This window comes from Natator depressus, chromosome 13 (genome assembly GCF_965152275.1).
Source record: "Natator depressus isolate rNatDep1 chromosome 13, rNatDep2.hap1, whole genome shotgun sequence".
NCBI classification, from domain to species: Eukaryota; Metazoa; Chordata; order Testudines; family Cheloniidae; genus Natator; species Natator depressus.
In genome coordinates, this window is record NC_134246.1 from 28,574,880 (window position 1) to 28,596,546 (window position 21,667).

At 44.2% G+C, this 21,667-nt stretch overlaps 1 protein-coding gene across 4 annotated transcripts in view; it reads right to left on the reverse strand.

Annotated features, from left to right (window-relative positions):
• Positions 1 to 21,667, reverse strand: part of TOX2 (TOX high mobility group box family member 2) — a 260,543-nt gene that overhangs the window by 48,793 nt on the left and 190,083 nt on the right. For 2 of the 4 annotated variants that reach the window (XM_074970331.1, XM_074970332.1), the window contains exon 4: positions 3,216 to 3,455. The exons of 1 other annotated variant lie outside the window; for it this stretch is intronic. In XM_074970331.1, the coding sequence (XP_074826432.1) occupies positions 3,216 to 3,455 (240 nt within the window). Of the gene's footprint in view, positions 1 to 3,215; positions 3,456 to 7,366; positions 7,512 to 21,667 lie in introns of those variants that run through there. One more of the 4 variants, XM_074970335.1, reaches the window with a different exon arrangement.

Sequence of the window (21,667 nt, forward strand, 5' to 3'; positions counted from 1 at the left end):
TCCACAGAGCACCCAAAGGGAGCCAGTGTCTTCCTAGCACAATCTGGCTCTCGGTCTTCCCTAATGGGTTCAGGAGCCTAGCGCCCACAGCAGTGGGAACTGCCCCAAGGATTGAATGCCTTTTGCCAATAATGCAAGTGGAATCACTCACAAGGGGCTGCTCAGAATGGCCTGGATTTGCTGCTGTTGACTTAGAAAACAGCTGTGAATATTATTTTAACATGTGACAGTGCTGTGATGTGTATCCAGCTATAAATGCCCTGAGATAATGCACTTTACTCCATTGGAGAGGCCGGTGTGGAGAACAATCGATGTAACATGAAGAGTAAACTGGGATAATTCACAGGTTTGGGCTATCACATTATAAACAGGCTGCTTTGCTGTCATCTAGGCGATTCTCAAAGAGTCAGGGGCTTCATTGGTCACATCTGGATTTTATAAAACCTGCAGAGAGATTTCTAAAGCAAGGGTAATTGGGACTATACCCACTCCCCAGGCTGGGCGAGTAAGAGTTGGATGCTTAATCCTGGGAACAACTAAGCCCGGAAAGACACTAAACTCTTAGGCTGGGGTATTCAAAGGGAGTTTAGCACCCAAATGCCATTGAAATGTCCATTGGTCTTTCCTTTGAAAACCCCTGTCTTACCGTTTTAATGGATGTGAATTCAAATGAGTAGTCTGTGCAGACAGGGCAGGGACACAAGAATGTTTAGCTTTCCAGACACTACTAGTGAAAACAAAACAGCCGTATTTCTGCCTTGATGCAACAATAAAAACAACTTTTCAGCCATGAAGCGCTGGAAGTGAAGTCACTTAGCACAAAATGTTAGTGTGCTCCTTTGCCCCTACATCTGAATTATCTACTGGTATGTTGCTTGAGTTCCCCCACTGACCCCTCAAGGCTCTGAAAATTCTCCAGTAAAGGGATCTTTCATGATCCCTCTTGCAGTGGGTCACTACGCTTCCAATAAGAGTTACAATTTACTTCAGCGTTTGGTCTCTATCCAGTTTTCACAAATTACTGGCTTTTGTGGGAATAGAAAAACCACCTCCTGGCATCAGGACCATTTCTTATGTGTTAATATGATTTTCTTGGTAGATATTTTAATTTCTGTTCTTTAGAAACTCTTTTTATGATCTGTTGTACAAAGGTCGTTAATGGTCATAAAATAAATGATGGATTGATGCCTTTAAATATTTCCAACAGCTGTGTATATAGAGAAAGCAAACAAAAACGCATAAGCCACTGTGACTCCAGTGCTCTCTTTACACTGTGGTTTCTTTTCTCCAGGAAACATACCACTTGATTATTGCTTTGCCTAACTTGCTATGTGTATACAGGATAGACAAGGTATATATTTGTGGCCAGAAAAAAAATACAAGGCTTTATAAATTGCCTTAGCTATCTTGCTCCAAGAATCTGACATATCCCCAAATTCTGTCTCCCTCACGTTCAGGACTGACTCGTTGGACCTATAAGAAATGTATCAGCAAAAAATCCATGACCTAACAGGTAACTCCTGTACTATCATATTGTCAGGCTGAAACCCTGAAGGTGATTGGTAAAGGTACAATGGAAAAAGCTGCTGCAGACACTGAGTGTAGTTAACCTAAAACTCACACTGCACTCTCACTGCAAGAAAGGTTTTAGCTGCAAAGCAAATGACATTTGCTTTCTGTGACCCTTGAGTTGCCGGTGATAGTGTCTCTTCTAGCCAGCAGATCACCAAACTCCTCTGGCTGCATAGGGCTGTGCCAAATAGATACAACCAAATTCTAAAACTGCAGTATCTGAGGATTTCATAAAATACTTCTATTTTCAAGCAAAAATATATTTTTATTTTCGCAAGTTAGTTCTCATGAAGATCAGATTTGCATCCACACACACTTTTTGAAATGTCAGGTTTTGAGAGGAAAACTTCCATTTTATGAAAAGTGAAATGAAAATGAAGAATATTTTTTCCTGAAGTTTCATGAGAAAGTATTTGCTAGTTTGCTCAGCCCTAATACTAGAGCTAAGCGGTCACTATATTACTTGTTACTGTGGGTAACACACACACGATTTGTCACAATTTGATCTTCAGGAGGTTTTTCTTCTGGGAATGAAGATACATTGACAGCAAGCCAGTGATTCTGGTAATACAGTGTCTTCCTTAGAAGTAGCATCTTTCCGAGACAGCCGTTCCACGAAGGCTTAACAAATGGGTCAGCACCATCCCAGAAAGTTACAAGTCTAAACATCAAAGTACCCAATGTCAGTGAATGCTCATGTATCAGGTACACAAGACATTATGGCTGTACCATAATCATCTCTGCAATCTGCCCACATGCAAGAAGAGTCAGGGAAGACATGTGGACAACAGAGCAAAGAGTTTGCTCTGCCAGTGCATTTTCTGAGAATGATGCAGGATGACTAAGGTGACCCAGAAATCTTAGCCCAAGCTGTCCTTCAACACTTCCTCCACACCAGTCCTAACGAAGCAGGTGATTTTTATTTTATAATCTTCCCTACGTTTTACCTCTTTGTTTATCAGTTCTCTTCATCCACTCAAGACAACTGGCATCCTAAGGGCTTCTGACCACTAGCCAAACAAGAATGGCAAGCAACTTTCACTATATCCTGTGTCACCATCACTTTATTAACTGTCCTAGGTAATAACTGGTTGCTAAAAAAATACCCAGGTGAATTAAAAGACAGAGGATGCTTTCTTTGTTATTTGACACGGGTGCTTCTTAAGGACTCTGCTAAATCACACGCTGGATTTTTGCTTCTCTCTTCCAACACAAAGTCTAGTTTTACAGATACAGTCTTTGAAACGGGAAAAAAATTGAGCACTGAACCACGTATTTATTGTCAAAATCCTAATCTGAAAGAACAATGTAGCATGATGTATCTGGCAACTGCAGTAGGAAAGAAAAGACTTAGGGGAGAAAACTTCTCTCAGAATTAGAGACTTTCATTCATTGAGTTGTTATATGCACCAATATAGCACACCAATGTTTGATATGATTTGCAAATCTGCCATGCTTTCCCGCGTCCTAGCCCAGAAACGTTCTCTGTCAACAATCGCCTGTTACAGAGAAAGTCTCTGTCTCTGTGCAAAGGAAAAACAAAAGGTCTGTTCTCTTATTAGAGCGAATTATTTCTATCACTGTAAATACTGTCTGTCATTCTCTTATTGTATGTCTGTCAAAACAGGCATGGCTGCACGTACCTTATAATGTGATTCTGTCTCCTCTTCCTGAGTAGAACTGGAGGGAGATGGTGTAGCAGATTTACTTCCTGGGGGTGATGGGGAACCATGGGTAACACCGCTTCTCATACCCATCTGAGAAATCAGCTGTGACTGGCTGAGGGCACTCATGTGACCGGCTAACATCCCTGGTCGATTGATCAGGGGGACTTGACGGTTGGAATCATAGGAAGTGGCGTCTGAGTGGACCATCTCCTGGATCTGAGTTAGGAGAATATTACTTTTTAATTAAAAATGTATTTTATTTATTGTCTTATAAAATTACTTTATGATGAACTAGTATTGACTGATTTAGAAATTATATTATAGAACTGGTAGAGAAAAATCTTCTTCCCTGCCCCTTTCCAAAACAAGAGAAGAGAGCGAGTTGGGCAGCGTATGCTTGTGGTTTCTCCTTTCCATAATTTCCCTGTGGGAAAACAAGGATTATGTCTACACGGCAGCTAGGAGGTGTAATTACCAGCTCAGGTAGATGTAGACACGCTAGGTCTGCTTGAGCTAGCACGCTAAAAATAGCAAAGCAGAGTGACTGTGACGGCATGGCTAGCTGCCTTAGGCTCTCAGGTGGGCTTGTGCCTGGGCGACTAGCAGTGTAGACGTACCCTAAGGGTTTACAACATGAGGGCTTAAATTGTATCAGCAAAATGTGTGTGCGCATGTACCAGCAGAGAAATGCTTCAGGCTATAATAGTGGGAAGAAACTTCCCCCAGGGCAGCTACGGCCAAACCGTCCAAAGTGGGGTTTTCACAGTCTCCTCTGAAGCACCTGGTCATAGCCACGGGATGTCAAACTAGCTGGGCCAACCAACTGCGCACACACACATATTGTGTGGACACATCGTCGGCCCTTGCGTTTGAAAGTTCAGCCCTGCTCTGCTCAGGGATGCAGCTGCAGGGAGTTGCGATTCCTTGCATGCTGCACATGACCAAATACAACGTGTTATCGCTTAGAATAGTGAGAGGCTCAAAAAATTAACTTCTTCACATTTAACAAGTTACCACAACTTCTCGGTTCCCCTGCTCCCTGGCTTAAACAGAAAAGTACAAGTAGAAATAAATAAATACATCGTACACTCTGGAGCAGAACAAGCAGAAGTCCCCGGCCTCCCCCAGACAGGCCTGGATTTGGCTTTAGGCCAGATAGCAGAACGTAAGTAGGTTTTGTTGCAGAAGTTTGTTATTTGACCGCACTGCGAAAACACAAATTGCAACCTAACCAGCTGAGGATCTGGCCCCATGCTGAGGTATCATTAGGGAAGTGACTTCAGCATAGTAAAACCAAGAAGATTCCGAGACCCAGAAGCGACTGTGTCCTAGACACAGGGGGTCTCTCACACAGTTTGCTCCCATGTGCTGTACAGTCTGGCCCAGGCACACAATGGGGTGTGTTAAGAATGATGCTTGAGCCTTACTGCCAAGAGCCTTACCTGACACTGCTCTGACTGCAGCATCCCTTTCATGAAGGTTTATGGACCTCCTTTTAATTTTTTGAACAACAGTAAAACAATAGGTGCCAACCCTCCCTTTGTCATCAAAGCCCCGTGTTTACAAAGAGGGGTGCTTCTCTGGCAAGTCTGAGTCCCCTGACTGGCAGAGAAATCAAGAACTTTCTACTGTATTTACTTTCTTCAAACATGCCACCCAGTGCTCCAGTCACTAGAACTAATGACACAAAACAACAAACACTCCCCACAAAGATCTGACCCTACTCAATCATTCATCCTGTCCCCCAGAAACATGTGCCCTGTCCCATCTCCTGAAGGCCAGCAGATTCGGGCTCTGGCAGACTGAGGCAACAAGCAAATTCCACAGTCAAGAGGGCCAAGGATTTCAGAAGTGACTATTGATTTTGGGTGCTCGACTTGGGACACCTTAAAGGCCCCCAATTTACAGAGCGCAGGGGTTCAGCACTTTTCAGTGGAGGCAACCAAAACCAACAATGGACTATAAGGTGGATAGAAAGCTGGCTAGATTGTTGGGCTCAACGGGTAGTGATCAATGGCTCCATGTCTAGTTGGCAGCCGGTATCAAGTGGAGTGCCCCAAGGGTCGGTCCTGGGGCCGGTTTTGTTCAGTATCTTCATAAATAATCTGGAGGATGGTGTGGATTGCACTCTTAGCAAATTTGCGGATGATACTAAACTGGGAGGAGTGGTAGATACGTTGGAGGGCAGAGATAGGATACAGAGGGACCTAGACAAATTGGAGGATTGGGCCAAAAGAAACCTGATGAGGTTCAATAAGGATAAGTGCAGGGTCCTGCACTTAGGACGGAAGAACCCAATGCACAGCTACTGACTAGGGACCGAATGGCTAGGCAGCAGTTCTGCGGAAAAGGACCTAGGGGTTACAGTGGACGAGAAGCTGGATATGAGTCAGCAGTGTGCCCTTGTTGCCAAGAAGGCCAATGGCATTTTGGGATGTATAAGTAGGGGCACTGCCAGCAGATCGAGGGACGTGATCGTTCCCCTCTATTCGACATTGGTGAGGCCTCATCTGGAGTACTGTGTCCAGTTTTGGGCCCCACACTACAAGAAGGATGTGGATAAATTGGAGAGAGTCCAGCGAAGGGCAACAAAAATGATTAGGGGTCTGGAACACATGACTTATGAGGAGAGGCTGAGGGAACTGGGATTGTTTAGTCTGCAGAAGAGAAGAATGAGGGGGGATTTGATAGCTGCTTTCAACTACCTAAGAGGTGGTTCCAAAGAGGATGGTTCTAGACTATTCTCAGTGGTAGAAGAGGACAGGACAAGGAGTAATGGTCTCAATTTGCAGTGGGGGAGGTTTAGGTTGGATATTAGGAAAAACTTTTTCACTGGGAGGGTGGTGAAACACTGGAATGCGTTACCTAGGGAGGTGGTGGAATCTCCTTCCTTAGAAGTTTTTAAGGTCAGGCTTGACAAAGCTCTGGCTGGGATGATTTAATTGGGGATCGGTCCTACTTTGAGCAGGGGGTTGGACTAGATGACCTCCTGAGGTCCCTTCCAACCCTGATATTCTATGATTTTATGAGTCACTTTGGACAATCTTACCCTAGGACCCCTCACCGAGACGGTTCTGCTTCCAGCCCCCTGGCCATCAAACAGGATGTGTTCAGAGGCGCACAGCACTGTGCATGATCGGACTCACGCCACCGCAGCAGGATGCCCAGATTTTGCCTTCAGGTGCCGCCGTTGGCAGTGTGGCGTGTAAATGGGGTTCTGTGGGCTGAAGTGTCTCCCTGAGCTCCCTCAGGATCCCCTCTTAATGTGACCACACTTGAAAATCGGGCTCTTCATCCCATTAGCCTACAACCACCACAGTTAGGCTGGATCCATGAACACAGAAAACAAACCGCACAACGACAGATAGAGCAAGACAGATCCAGCGTGGCCCTCTAACTCCCCAACAGAATGGTGATGGCCTACTTGCGCCATAGGACAGCTTACAACGTAAACCACCATACTGTGAGCAAATTCCACTTCAGTCCATGGCCTGCAAGAGAGCTACATCACACTCACACATTCAGGGCCAAGTTCTGCTCCTACTGAACTCTGTGGCAAAGCTCACATTTGTTTCTATGGGAGCAGGATTATAAGGAAACAGGCAGCAGGATCGGGCCCATATACAAGGGGACAGGCTTGTTTTGCACTCTTCAGCAGCTCAGCCCTTTCCCAGCTTCAAAAGATAACATGTGCTGGGGCCTTAACCAACACTGCAAGCACATCAGACACCAAACTGCAAAAATTCATCTTTGCACCTGTCTGGAAAGTAATGGAAAACAACAGTCAGAGCCTGCTGGAAGGGCTGAAATTATAATTGCCCAAGGGCCAGCTGTGTGAAAAGGTGAAAAAAATGAATACTATTCTTTTGGGCAGAGAATCTGTATGTCCGGTTCATATGACAGATTGTACAGACGTCAGGCTTAAATCGCAAACACCACTGATGAAAGGTGCTACACAAATCATTAAAATGCAGAAGGAAAAGGAGCAAAATGACAACAGATGCTTAAATACTCCCAAGCTAAGCTAGGGAGAGAGGCTATGGTGAGGAGCGTTACTGCATGAAGAGCTAAAACGCCCTATTCACCAGCAAAAGAAATGTTCATTGTCTAGCCATTTTCAGCCTTACCATTCTGCCATCCATCTCTGAACAAGCCTCAGAATATACAATCAGCCCAGCCTCAAATTGAAGGCCCTTTGGACATGGATGATCCTCCAGGCTGTTGCTCATATAGTGGGATACCATGGTGCCAGGCAGAGTGTGGGAACCTATATACTGAAGGGAGAAAAGACAGATAAAAGAGAGATATAAGGCCAGACGTTCAGCTGGTGTAAATCATTGTAGCTCAACCGAAGTCAATGGAGCTAGGTTGATTTACACCATCTGAAAACCTGGCCCATAATCTGTCTATCAAAGGTACTTCTAGACCACCCCATCACCCAATAACTGAGCACTGACTCACGGTAATTGGCCTCAGGAATATAGTGCATTCATGAAGAAGAAATCCTGGAGAGGACTACTGCACCTGCTCAGATCACGCCACATTATAACAAGCCCTTCCCACTGAGAATGAGTCATACTATGAGAAACATCAGGCAAACTTCAGACATGATGTAAGCGGCTACAGCTCCACTGAAGTCAAATGGGTTGCATCTGCTTACATCTGGGCTGAATTTTGTCCAGCGTTTCTAATTCCAACTGGCTTTCCACATCTTCCTTCAGGCTCTGGGAATTGCAGTAAAGAAATGGCTGTCATCTACGACCATAAGGAACCCAGTGTAAGAGAGCCCAAACCAGTTCCCAACCTGCTTCATCACTCTCTTAAAAGTTCCTTTTTGTGGACTTTCATGTTTTAAGTTATATATTTCGGATCAAATTTACAAAGGGCAGAGGACCATATACATACAGACACCAAAAATACACAACCTTATTTATGCATGCAAATTCTATGGTTGTGTGCATAAGTTTGGCAATGCATTGACCCAATTTGCACCTGCAGTTGCATGCACAAATAGAGGACAGAGTTGCCTTTCTATAAATGGAGCATTGTTTAGTGGATGAAGCACAGGTCTCTAAATGAGGACCTCTCTAAATGAGGACCTCCTGCATTCCAATCCTGACTTTTTGCATGCCCTTGTACTTTTCATAGAGACGACTTTCCTGTCGTCTGATTATCCAGTATACACAGAGTAATAACTGAGACATGTAGTAATCACAAAAATATAACAGTGAGGGGTTACTGAAGGTCCAGACTCGATGTAATAACAGAATAACAACACTATTATGACGTGCTACTTGTTTGGATCCAAGGTTGTAGAAAAATAGAGCCTTCTTCAGGGAAATGACCAAAGACACTGAACACTTTACTACATGGACCACTTGTCTGATCTAGCAGGGAAATTCCCATGCTCCATGCTGCTCTCCTCCATCACAAAACCCACCCTCCTGTGTCTATGGGAGGACTTTGTGTTGTCCTCACTGTACTGCTTGTTACTCAGTGAAGCTAGCAAATCTGATAAAAAAGAAAACTAGTTTGTATTCCTCTCCCTCCATTAATCCACTCTCTCCCCCACAGTCTCATCTGGGCACGCTACAGCCCTAATCTTGGAAAGACTTAGGCACACACTGAACATTATAGATATGAGTAGTTTTGATATTCAATGGGTTTTTTCATGTTTGTAAAGTTAAGCACATCTCTAAATTTTTGCAGAATCAGGACCTAAGCACTGATATCACTGCAAGACTGAGCCCACAAATACTTACTCACACGAGGGACCCTAACACATACAAGCAGTCCCAATTAATCCAATATGACTGCTCACATGAATGAAGACTACTCATGTGAGTAATGCTTGTCAGATCAGAATCTAGAACAGAATTTACTCTCGGGGACTAGTCAAATAACAGCAGCCTCAGAAGTGCCCAGAAAAGACTATGCAACCGAAATCTGTGCTGCCTTTCCTAGAGAAAACCCTACCAGAATTCACATTAGGTTATTTATCCCCTTCCCTCCCACATACAGATCAAACAGTTATTCCCGCCCTATAAACAAGGGAGGCCTATCCACATTTCAATGTCATCAGCAGCGTGCCAGAGTTCTCTTACTAATTTCAGAGACAGAGCTACTTACATACAATCTGATTCAGCCACAGAAGAAGTCAGCAGGAGGGAAATCAAACACAGTCTTAAATATCTTCCAGACTTTGTGCTTTCTATATTAATCTGATTAATGTTAACATGAGTTTAAAGACCCAGGGCTTTATTTATTAACAATCTTCCGATAAACCCACTGAGGTGCAATCGCTCATTAACAGGGAAGTCCTGCCAACACCATGAGCAGCACATAAAGTAAGGAATGGAGGGAAGATCTGCTAGGGCTCAGCAGGCTTCAGTGGAAATAAATCCAAATGCAGAAGCAGATTTACTGCTGCAGGTCAGGAATCGAGAGCTCTTCCACAACACCAGACAGCACACTCCGCTCATGCATTCAGATCATACACATGGAGAGAGAACAGATTTTGACAAGAGCAACCCCTTTCTGTGTTAATTACTTAGTACTGGGATTTAACTTTCAAACAGCAAATATGTCCTGCATAGAAATAACACCAAGAATTTGACTTAGGCTGACTATGTTTCATGCCCTTTAAGGTCAGGCTGCATCACTGTCCTCAGATCACATCATTGTGAAAAGATACAAATAAATACATGGAAAACCACAGAAATGTGAGTTAATGACAGAATGACAGCAGTGGCCTGTGCTATATATCTGCAAGGAATTTCCAATGCACACTATCCAGCTAACACATTCCCAAATAGTGGGGCTCACTGGACAGCTGATAGGTCACAGGGCACTGGCCCCTCCTCCTCATTTCCAAATGCTAAATTCCACTGAGACAACTACAAACACATCAAATACTTGCCTCCTAGAACTTTTCCAGCTAAGTAATTGCTGTAGTGGCGGCAGGGATGGTGAATGATTATGAATGGAATGGGAAAGGAGGGGCCAATGAGACAGTTTCTGTATGAAAGAGGAGGTCCAGGTTATGAAAACGTTTGTGAACAGCAGGTTTTGCATGTTGCTTCTGGGAGTCCTATGCTCAACAGCTATCTCAGGACACAAGCACAAAAAAGATGGGTGGGAATACAGTATGACAGCCAGTCTCTCTTCACCAGAGGCCTAGGACAAGGGCCCTGACTCAACAAGGGATTTAAGCACGTGCCTAACTGTAACCACGGGAGTTTAGTCCCACTGACTTTAGGGGGACCATTCATGCTTACAATTAGGCATACATTTATGCACCCTGTAGAACTGGGGCCCAAGTCATGGGACTCTTGGAAACGCGTCTGCCTGTCTACGATATTTCATTCTACAGTTGTCTTTTTAACAGTGAGGATGATTAACCATTGGAACAAACTACTAAAGGAAGTGGTGGATTCTCCATCTTTTGAAGTCTTCAAATGAAGACTTGATGCCTTTCTGGAAGATGCTTTAGCCAAAACAAGTTATTGGGCACAATACAGGAGTAACCGACGAAATTCCATGGCCTCCGTTTTACAGGGGGTTAGACTAGATGATCTAATGGTCCCTTCTGGCATGAAGATCTATTAAACTTTTAATCTAAATGAGGAGGGTGCTGCAGGTGCATTGACTGAGCGGGCTAGTCATCCCAGAAATGGCACAGTAAGGGCTACTGCAGGTCAGAAATTGAGTGTATTTGCACTAGGCAGAATATTCTTGGGGGCCAGGAGAGAACTGGAATAACAAGGGGGTGAGACAAGCAGGACTGAGGTGAGTGGCAGAGCTGGGTATGGGGAAGCTAGTATGGGACCTGTCTGGCTCACACGCAGTGAGTTCACTTGCAAATTTCAAAGGACAAAATGGTAAATTTATCTTGGATTTTGTCAGTTTAATCCAGAACTTTCATGTTCAAGATGATCTGCCAGCTCCCAAGAAAAAGCATAATTTATTGTCCTTATTTTAAATTTAAATGAAGAGAAGTTTATAAGATCTGTGTTTTATAAATGGGGAAGGCTTTAAAATGTGGTTTAAAAAATCCTAAAAGCTAAAATAGCTCATTCTCATTTACAGCCATTCCAGTCTCTTGGGTAAATACTGTATTAAGACAATTTTAAAAACTCTTATTATGTGGGCAATAGACCACAACGGCTCCATTTATCCATTAAATATGTAATCATACATTTTTTCTTTAAAGTGCATATTATTTATGCAGCAGAGCAGAACAAGTCCAGGAGTGTAATTATGGATAATGGACACGTGCTACAAATTCTTATGAAAAATTGTGGGAATGAGTTAGGGCCTGAGCCAGTGCCCACTGAAGACAATGGAAACACTCCCACTGACCATAATGGTCTTTGGACAGGTCCCCAGACAGCATATCCATCAGGTAGGGTGGAAATTTCAGCAGCTCTGCTTTTTGTTGTCTTTCAAAGACCTGCATATGATTTTCTCCACCAAGCCCCATGGGACTCTGGGAGAAATTGGAACTCCAGAAGTACCAAAAAATTTCAAACTTCCATAACAAAGGGCTGGAAAAATCCCTTCACAGAGGGAACTGGCACATTCCCTGACACACTCTCAGAATGCTCCTTAATCGGCCAGGATTGCCTCTGCCTTGTTTAGATTAAATTTCAGTCAAGCTCACTCCCAATCGGCTCCTAGCCTCAGCCAAGCACTGAAAAAGTGAGAAACTGCACCACCTGCATCCAAAGAAAAGGGAACAGTGCTGCGTATCACCAGCCCACTGGTAGCACTGCCGCCCAAACCACAGCGCAACCGCCACCTGCAGCCTCAGATCCACATTGAGCAGGTGGAGTGACAGCAAGGATTGCCACGGAACCAACGAGGTCTCAAAGTGCTTTGCAGACACTGATCAGCTCTCACAACTTCCTAGGGACAGCATCCTCATTCTTGTTTTACAGATGTGGAAACTGAGGCAGGGGAGTGACTGACCCAAGGCCACCCAGTGAGTCAATGGCAGAGATGGGAACAGCTCCACAGTGTTCTAATCCATAGACATTTATTCTAACCTCTGCACATGCCTCCTCCCTAAAACAAGGGAGACCAGTATTATTGGTTAGTAGTGACAGAAGACCAACAAGTTAAGCACTGCATCCTCACTCAGAGCTGTTGCCTGCAGAGAACTCATGGGGTCACATTTGGAAGGCTACCTGAGCAACCTGGAAAATATATTTTGAAATAATCCTGGTGCACGACATGGGGGAGCAGGTTCCAAAGGTGGGAGGGAAGGGCAGTTGGGCTTCCAACTGGGTCTGCCCTGCTACTGAACTCAGAAAGCTGAGCTCCAGTCATCATTAACTGATACACCTGGGCAGCCTCTTATTTAAGTAAGTGTTTCCCAGCCCTTGCAGAATATAAAGATTGTCACTAGCACCTGGAGCCAGACAGGTGGCCTGAGAAACACATGGAGGACAGGGGCATGTTCAAGGTGAGAGCATTTCAGCAATCCAAGCTGGAGGTGACAGAGGCACAAGTAACTGGGTGGATGGCAGAATGGTCTCCTCTCATCATGGAGATCATCACCTGGGGGAATTCTTCTGCTCGCAGGAGCTTCCAACAGACAACACATGTTAGCCCACAGACCTCCTCCAACAAAGAATATCTGCATCCTCTCTCTCCCAAGACATCCGTTTCCACTTACCCTTTTTCCTCTTTGCTGCTTACTCTTGGTTCCTCTCTCCTCTCCTTCATGCAATCCTGCAACTCAGCCTTCAAGCACCCACTCAAGTAACTCTCCAAATCTTGATAATGAACGCAGAGACTCAATGGTACAGTCCGCACTCCATAATCTCCTTGTTTACTGCATTAATAGCTGTTATTTTTCATTCATGACCAGGGCATTTTTACTGAGTGAATGATGGGAGGCTGCACTCAATTGCCCCGACCCTGCCAACCCTCAGAGCAGTCCGACTGAGACCACTGAGCTACTGATGTCGGCAGGAGCTGGCCCAGCCTTTGTCACTCACTAAGCTCATATTCCTTTTCTGAAGAGCATTTTTCAAACAGACAAGGTTGCAGCCATCCCCTGCACACCCACTCCCTTCATTCTGCATGGCTTACTTTTATATCCCTTTACCACAATCACTGATTTTTTAACGTAGGCTGTGATGGGCAGTATTCAGTGTGAAGACGCAGGAGATACAGTCCTGTGTATTCCAGCCTCTCCTTTTTGGAGACCTAGATTCAAATTCTGCTCATTTCAGAAATACTAATAACTTTGATGGTCTCCACTCAGCTTCTAAACAATAATAGTGAGTAGTTTTGGCAAAGAAGGAACGCTTTATTCAGAAAAGGCCAGGGAGCAAAATTCCAAGTCTCCATTCCTTCCGTCTCTCCCAAAATGGCCCACCTGCTGGCACCAGCCTAATTAGCTAAATAAACAAAGCAACAACAACTGTCCCTAACCAGAACAAGGGCACTAGTATGATGTGTTCCCCTTACAAAAGCAAGCCCACCTTCACCTTCCCTGGCGTAAGCACCCCATCCCCGATATTATCTATCTCTGCTTCCTGTCATGCTGAATATAACCTATCATGTAGGCTCACTGGCGCAGGCTCTGTGTCTTTATTCTCCGTAAAGCTCCATATGCCCTGATGGAGCCAAATGCAAATACATTCATAATTAAATCATCATCATGAGCATACCGTTAAAAAGGCAAAGAAGAGAAGATGGCCTAGTGAATACAGCACTGCTCTGGGTCATAAGGAACCGAGATTCCATTCCTGGATCTGCCACAAACACCCTGGGCAAGTCATTTCCTTTCCCCGTGCCTCAGTTCCCCCAACTGTGAAGTGGAGACAATGATCTCAATTCTGCTCTCCTACGTGTATCTGTGGCTTGCACAGAAAGAGAAGCTGCAAGTGAGTATCCGAGGGGGAATTCGGTCCTGTTTTTTTAAGTGCACTGGCATCCTCGCTACACGGCACTATGGCAATGCAAACTTCTAGACTCCAAAGGACACGTTTGCTGCCTCTATTTATAAGATGTTATGCATCTCAGAGGAACATGAGTAAAATGTGATGTAGTAGTTACTAAAGTAATTAAATGCATCTTACTTAAAAGATTCCCAAAGGCTGCTCTAATTCAAAGCCAGCCTTTTTTTTTTTTTTTTTTACAATAGTTTAGGTTTTTTTTAATGAATATGTATATCAGGCACATAAACACTCCAGCTAATCCTCCAAAAAGGAAAGAAAAATAGGTTGACAAACTGCACATGCTCTGAGCTCCTTGTTTATGGGGAAACCAGTAATCTACACTTTTGCAGCACGAGTAACAAAACACCATTAAAAACAGGCTAAAGATTCTGCTTTGGGAATTGGACACTCTGGCAGCAAAGATAATGTTTTTAAATATATCAAGTGCAGTTTTATGTTAACTCCCAGAAAATTCATTGGCAAAAGGCAGCTCTTTCCAGCAGTAAGTAGCACAGAATTAGCCAATTTATTTGGGCAGACAATATGCTGTCATTCCAAGCAGCATCACGCTTCGGACAGTGTAGTCATGAATGAATTATTTCAAGATGGGAAGATACTGACTACTTCTGGCCATTCAGAAGTCTGTGGTCTCTTTCTGCAAAATGAGATTTTAATCCCAGTGCCCTGGCTGAATTCCACTGTAGATAATTCTGCCTATCTAAAATTCCCTGTTTCTTTCATTCTGTTAGGAATTCTTCTTCTTTTCCACCTTCTATCCCTATACTGTTGTGCATATGGCTGCTAATACTTTTGCGGTCATGTTGCACCTCGGATGTAGTTGTGTTTGGCAGTAGAAGACTAGATCCTTATATATAGCGTATAGATGGTAAAATTCTCCTCTGAAACCATTCTCTCTCCTTGCTGATCTCCACTGCATATTTTGTCCTTGTTCCACATGTGGAACTGCTACTCGTGTTGATGAAAGCTGCTTGTGAAGAATAGGCTACAGTGAAAATAGAAGAGAAGTTTGCCCACAGCTTCTATTTCTACAAAGCACTGCGAGTTCGTCTAGACTAGGAAAGGTGACTGACGCGAGCTTGGGGCCAGCTAACACATTGTAGGGGAAAACCCAGGAGGGACCTACACTAGCTAAATCCACGTAGAACAGTGGTCTCCAACCTTTTTACGCACAAGAGCACTTTTTGAATGTAAGTGCAACCCAGGAGCTACCCCCCCTCTTCCCCAAGGCCCCGCCCCACTCACTCCATCCCCCTCCCTCAATTGCTTGCTCTCCCGCACCTTCACTCCCTTTCACCAGGCTGGGGCAGGCGGTTGGGGTGCAGGTGCTGGACTGGGGCCAAGGGGTTCATCGTGTGGGAGGGGGCTCCTGACTGAGCCTGGGGCAGGGGGTTGGAGTGCAGGAGAGGGTGCAGTTTTGGGACTTTGGGTGCAGGAGGAGGCTCCAGGCTGAAGGCAGAGTATTGGGGTGCAGGTGCTGGCTCTGGGAGGGGGCTCAGGGCTGCGGTGTGGGAGGGAGTTTGGGGTACAGGACGGGGTCGGGGTGCTGGCTTCGGGAAGGGGCTCAGGGCTGGGGGTTGGGGTTCAGGAGGGGTGCGGGCTCCCGCTGGGTGGCACTTACCTTGGGCGGCTCCCGGTCAGTGGTGCAGCGGGGCTAAGGCAGGTTCCCTGCCTGCCCCACTCCCAGAAGCGGCCATCACCCCTCTGCGGCCCCTGTGGGGAGGGGCACGTGGCTCAGCACGCTGTCCCTCTCTGCAGGCACCACCCCCGAAGCTCCCATTGGCCGCAGTTCCCTGTTCCCGGCCAATGGGAGCTGCAGGGGCGGTGCTTGCAGGCAGGAGCAGCGCACGGAGACTCCTACCCTGCCCCCTCTGCCAGGGCCTCAGGGGCGTGCTGGCCACTTCTGGGAGCAGCGTAGGGCCAGGGCAGGTAGGGAGCCTGCCTTAGCCCCACTGCACTGCCGAACTTTTAGCGGCTGGAGATCACGATTGACTGGCAGAGGCTCTGCGATGGAACAGTTGATCACGATTGACAGGTTGGTGACTACTGATGTAGAAGGTGTTTTCCCTTGGGAAAAAAGAGGTTAGGCCAGGGCTTGCTAAAACATGTTCGCTAACCCTGACCTGACCACTCTTTCTAGTCTAAAGAAGTCCTGTGAGCCTGGCAACAATAGTTCAATAGTTCAGGACAACGGACAATGATATTGGCCATGCATATCAAAACCAGACTACAAGATCACACCCCAACTCCATGCACCCAAGGAGGTGAGGGGAGGGGAGGCTCCACTTACAAAATATCTTCAGGGCTACCAAACACTCTAGAGTGACTTTGGTCCATCTCCCAGGATTAGCTCCTATAGCATGTCTCAGACAAGAGTTACTTGTCCTTTCAAACTTCAAGTATAATATTATATTCCTGCATCTTTAGCAAACCTACAACCTGCTGCTATCACCCCAATAGAGGAGCAGCTATTTCAATGGCAGATTATTTGGGGGAGCCTCTGGCAACCCCTCTCTCTGGCGTAGATTATCTCTCCTTAGATTTGTTCCTAAAGAACAAGCCATTACAATCATAATCAACCTGGGAGGGAAATTATCTGCTGAACAGTTTTGAAGCTAAGTTTTCCCAGCAGGCTTTTTCTGTATTGAAGTTTAAATGTAAACGCATCACCATAGTTGAAATGTGTAAAGATGATTTACTTTAAAAAAGAGAGAGAGAGAGAGAGAGAGAGAGAGACGCTGATAAGAAAATATATCCCCAATTACCACCCCTCCTCTTCTCGATTTGTAACTGCTCCTAATAAACTTTCATGGTCTACAGAAAATGCTCTAGCGCAGTGACAAATTTCTGCTGGAATTTGAGATGTCTTGTTCAGAGTAATAGCTATCTCACACAGGTGCCCAGCTGCTATTGTAAAATCAGTAAGCATTTAATTGAAACAAATGACTATAATAATAGTACATTATCCCTGCAGGCTCATAGCCATAACAGTTTTAATTATTGAGTTAAGAGTCAAACTAATTTATCCTTTAAAGTAACAGCCACATCTTTGGTTCCACCGATCATCCTATTATGAATATGAGGGGAACAGTAGGGAAGGATTTAAAAAGGAAGTGATTTATTTTGGTAGGGGCTGCATTTATCATCTGGTAGAGGCCTTTTAGTGCTGTGGTTCCCAACCACTGGTCCGTAAGCCAGTTTTGCTACCTCAGAGAACAGGCTTCCCCTCCCTGTCATAAGGACCAATCCGGCCAGGTGCTGAGTGCCTCTGGTGAGTGGTTGAGTGTCCTTAGTGCTTGTTGATTTCCGGCAGAGCTGAGGGCGCTCTGCACCACACAGAACCACGCTCCGAGGAATCGGCCTTGTTGTGGGGCCCTGGGGAACTGCCACTACGATCTCTGAATCACTGGTACATGTTCTACCCCTTAATAGAGTTTGTGCTGCTCCAAAGCTTAGTCTGGTACATACAAGTCTGGGCTTGAAGGTAGGACCGGTTCCTAGGCAGCTTAGAACATGGAAAGCAATGGACAACAGCTGGTGCAGCAGTATCTGATTCATTAAAGTCTTCCCGTGCTAGACTGGTATCAGCACTGAAACACCAAATATCACTGGCAAAGTCCCAGCACCTGGAGGCATGTGACTGACTGAATCTCAGCCTTCCTCAAAAAAGAAAAAGTTTCTTGCCCTCATGGTGCAGGAGAAAAGGCTAGAAACCAGAAGGCAAAGAAAAAGAACCCAACATTCACTATTCCAAAAAAATCTTGATTTTAAAACCAAACTCGTGTTTTGGCAGCCTGACTGGTGACATAAAGGCTGAGACCCACTGTCCTGATATAATTAGAGTATGATGCAGGCACATGGAAGCAACAGGACATCACACACAGACATTTTACCACCCAGTGCACGGGAACTAGGAGGCTAGCAGGCAGTGATGGAGACGGTAGGGGCAGTGCCCACTGCCAAAAAACACACAGCAGATTTTAGCACTGACGGGAGGTTTGAAAAAAAAATCTGGGTTTAGACCAAGATCATGAAAGATAAATTAGACAGATAATGTTTGATAACGGAAGGTTTTTAAAGTTTACCTTAAATGTCAGTTACCTTAAACCCTGCTCATTTTAATTAACTCAGGTTTTGCAAACACGTTTCATTTTCTTTGCCACAGAACTGACCCAGGACATTGTCAGCTGAAATCTCTCAGAGAGTCTTCGAGCTCAGATAAATTTATTTCTGCATCTTCACCTGTAATGTTTTTGTTCTGCTTGTTTTTTTACCTTGGGAATATCAGGAATCTCTACTCTGGCCTCCGTTGGCTTAGCTCCAGGACTCAGTAGGGGTTCTAAGAGGATGTTTATTGTTATTCTCATGCCTTAATTGAAGATGTGATAATTGGAGGTTTTAATGGAAGTTTCCTTTCTCTAAAATATTAATTAGTCATTGCCATTAATAGGTGTTAACAAAACAAGAGGTTTTTACTCAGCTTTCCCTCTCTTAGCATTTAGGGTGCCATCATTTCACTAGTTTCCTACAGCCTTTCAGGACAGGTAGGACCTGATTTTCTAATGTAAAAAGAACAAGAAGAAAAACAAAGAAATCAGACTTGAACAAAGAACTTCAAAGTCGTTTAAGTATTATGTATCCATTGCAAAGAAGCAAAAGAGGTACAAGCACATTTTTGCCACCTTTAAACCATGATATGGAAGAGCAGAACATCCTGTAAGCAATATTTTGCAACAGTACCCTTATAACAGACCTCAGGGCTTGATTCTCCAAAATACTTAAACAGATGCCTAAGTTTACTCATACAAATAGCCCTACTGGAGAGGGATAACTCATGCATAAAAGTTTGCAGGAGTTAGCCCTTCATTAACTTATGATAGGAATAAATAAACAGGGATATGTTCTGGTCTCATTTACACTGGTGAAAGTAGAGTAACTTCATTAGCTTCCATGGAGTTACCTCGCTTTACAGCAGGATATTTCAGCTAAGAACAGAATGCTGCTGAGTAAGACAGGATGGTAAGAGGGTTAGCAGGGACAAGGAGGCATATATAAAATGTGTGTATTTCTGCTAGAGAGACAAGGTGGGTGAGGTAATATCTTTTATTGGACCAGTGTCTGTTGGTGAGAGAGAGAGAAGCTTTTGAGTCACCAGAGCTCTTATTCAGGTACCTTTCCCAGACCCAAAGAAGAGCTGAGTGTGGCTCGAAAGCCTGTCCCACATCAACAGAAGTTGGTCCAATAAAAAATATTACCTCACCCACTTTGTCTCTAATATCCTGGGACCGACACAGCTACAAGTACACTGCATACATGTATATCTGATAAACAGAATCCCAACATTTAAAACAAACATGAAAAGTACCCAAAAAATCTTTCCAATATGCAAAGTTCTCCCTAGAGTCTACAGGCTTTGTGCCATTATGGAGCTGGGAATAGGAATTATATTTTAAAAATGTAAAGACATACATGAGAGATTAAATAATTATTACTGTATTAAATCTTTATACCATCAGCCAGCACATTTTAATGGTCTTCATTAGAAACCTCAGCGGGAGTTTTGCCTGAGTAAGGACTGGAAAATTGGGCCCTAGATAGCACAGGTATCATCAGCATCTCAAATGGTTGCTAAGTTAATAATTAAGGAAATGGGTAACTGTACATTTGTTGATCAAAACAGATGTTATCACAAGTTTCCTCATCCATTGTCATGTCACAGACAAAGGGAACCTGGTATTGTTTTTGGAGCATACCTGCACGACAATCTGAATTCAGCATTTTGACAGGCTCTGATCTAATGTTATGATATCCTATTATTAGTAGGAAAAGAATCATCCAAACACAATTAACACTTCATTATGAAGATAAATCACTCTGACTTCTGTGCAAGGAAAGCGGCAAAAAACAGGATGGAGACAGCATTTAACAAATGGGGGATGTCTCTCGTTAATATTCCTAGCTCTCTCACACTGTAAGAGCATGACCAAAAGGGATATCCCAGGGTTCTGGAGCGGTTCCTAAACCTTGTTATTTTAATATTATAAAAACATGCCATCATGCACATTTCCAATGATGAATATAACTGTGGACTAATGTAGCAGACTATCCACAGTGAACCCAAATCCAATAACTCTCAAAACCCAGGAAAGTGTTAGTCTCTTTTTAACAGAGAGATTCCTTGTCTCTGGGGCAGCAGAATTATTACACAGATTGTAACATTTTATCTTTCTTTAAAAATCCTGCTAGCCCTTCACAAGGAATAAAAATAGCTTGTGCAAAGCAGCGGATTCGGCTATGACATTGCTTGCTGGTTAACAATCCATGGATGGAGCTTTTTCCAGCAAAAAAGTATTTTTTGTTTGTTTGTTTACTTTCTGTTGAACAAACAATTTTGAAACCTTTTATTAAGGCAAAGTTACAATAAAATGTTAACCTGCAACCTTGTACTTTACTTATTACTTATGGAGGATCAGGTTAATATTCAAAGAACCTGGCTGAAGATTCTGGCTTGCTGGCTGGGGAGCCCTCCTACTCTGAATATGCTAAACGAGGTCACCAAATTTCTAAATATCTGTCCCCTTTTTGGCACTTGTGTACATACTTTGTGTGAAAGTTTTTCCATTGCAAGGACAGTCAATATTTTACTATACTACAATTCACAGGAGGAGAAGTCACATTTTCCAATAATGTGGTGTTACAAGATCCTGAACCAAATGGTACCATCAGTAGCACCCATAATTTCCCCTACAGGCTTTAATTCCCCATAACAGTGAAGCAGTGTGGTCTAGTAGACTGGATACTGCCTGGAAATTAGCAGACCAGGGGTCTGTTCCCACTGACCTGCTGCGTTACTTCACCTCTCCAGGCCTGTTCACCCTCCCACCCTTTGTCTGTCTTGTCTATTTAGACTGTGAGCTCTTCAGGGCAGGCTCTGTCTCTTATCATGTGTATACAGCCCCTGACACTATGGGGCTTTGTTCTCGGAACCACTGGAATATAAACAACAACAACAAGAAGTCTGTGTAAGGGGCCTAGCAGCTGGGATTACTACTGAAAACTGAAGAGTTTGCAGCTGATACTGAGGGTTTGGGTATATGAAGGATCCTGGGGCCTCCTGTGCTCCCTAATCATTTCAAATACATTCAGCTGAATAAAATAAAATAAAATCAGAACAATGCTTAGGGTCACATTCAACTCTCAATGAAGCCTGGTACGCGTGTGCTCAAGAATTTGGAACTTATGTTTTCCTGGACATCTTGATCCAGGAAACTTGAGATCTCTGACAGGTCCTAGTGAATGTGTTACCCCATCGCAACATGTGCTGGAGCCCTGGAGAGCCAGCCCACTTCCTTCCCCCAGTTCATTCGTTCACATGGGGAAGGACAGATTTCTATAGGCATATATTTATGTACTTAATTCTCATTAAACGTCCAGGAATTTACTATACTATATATTGCA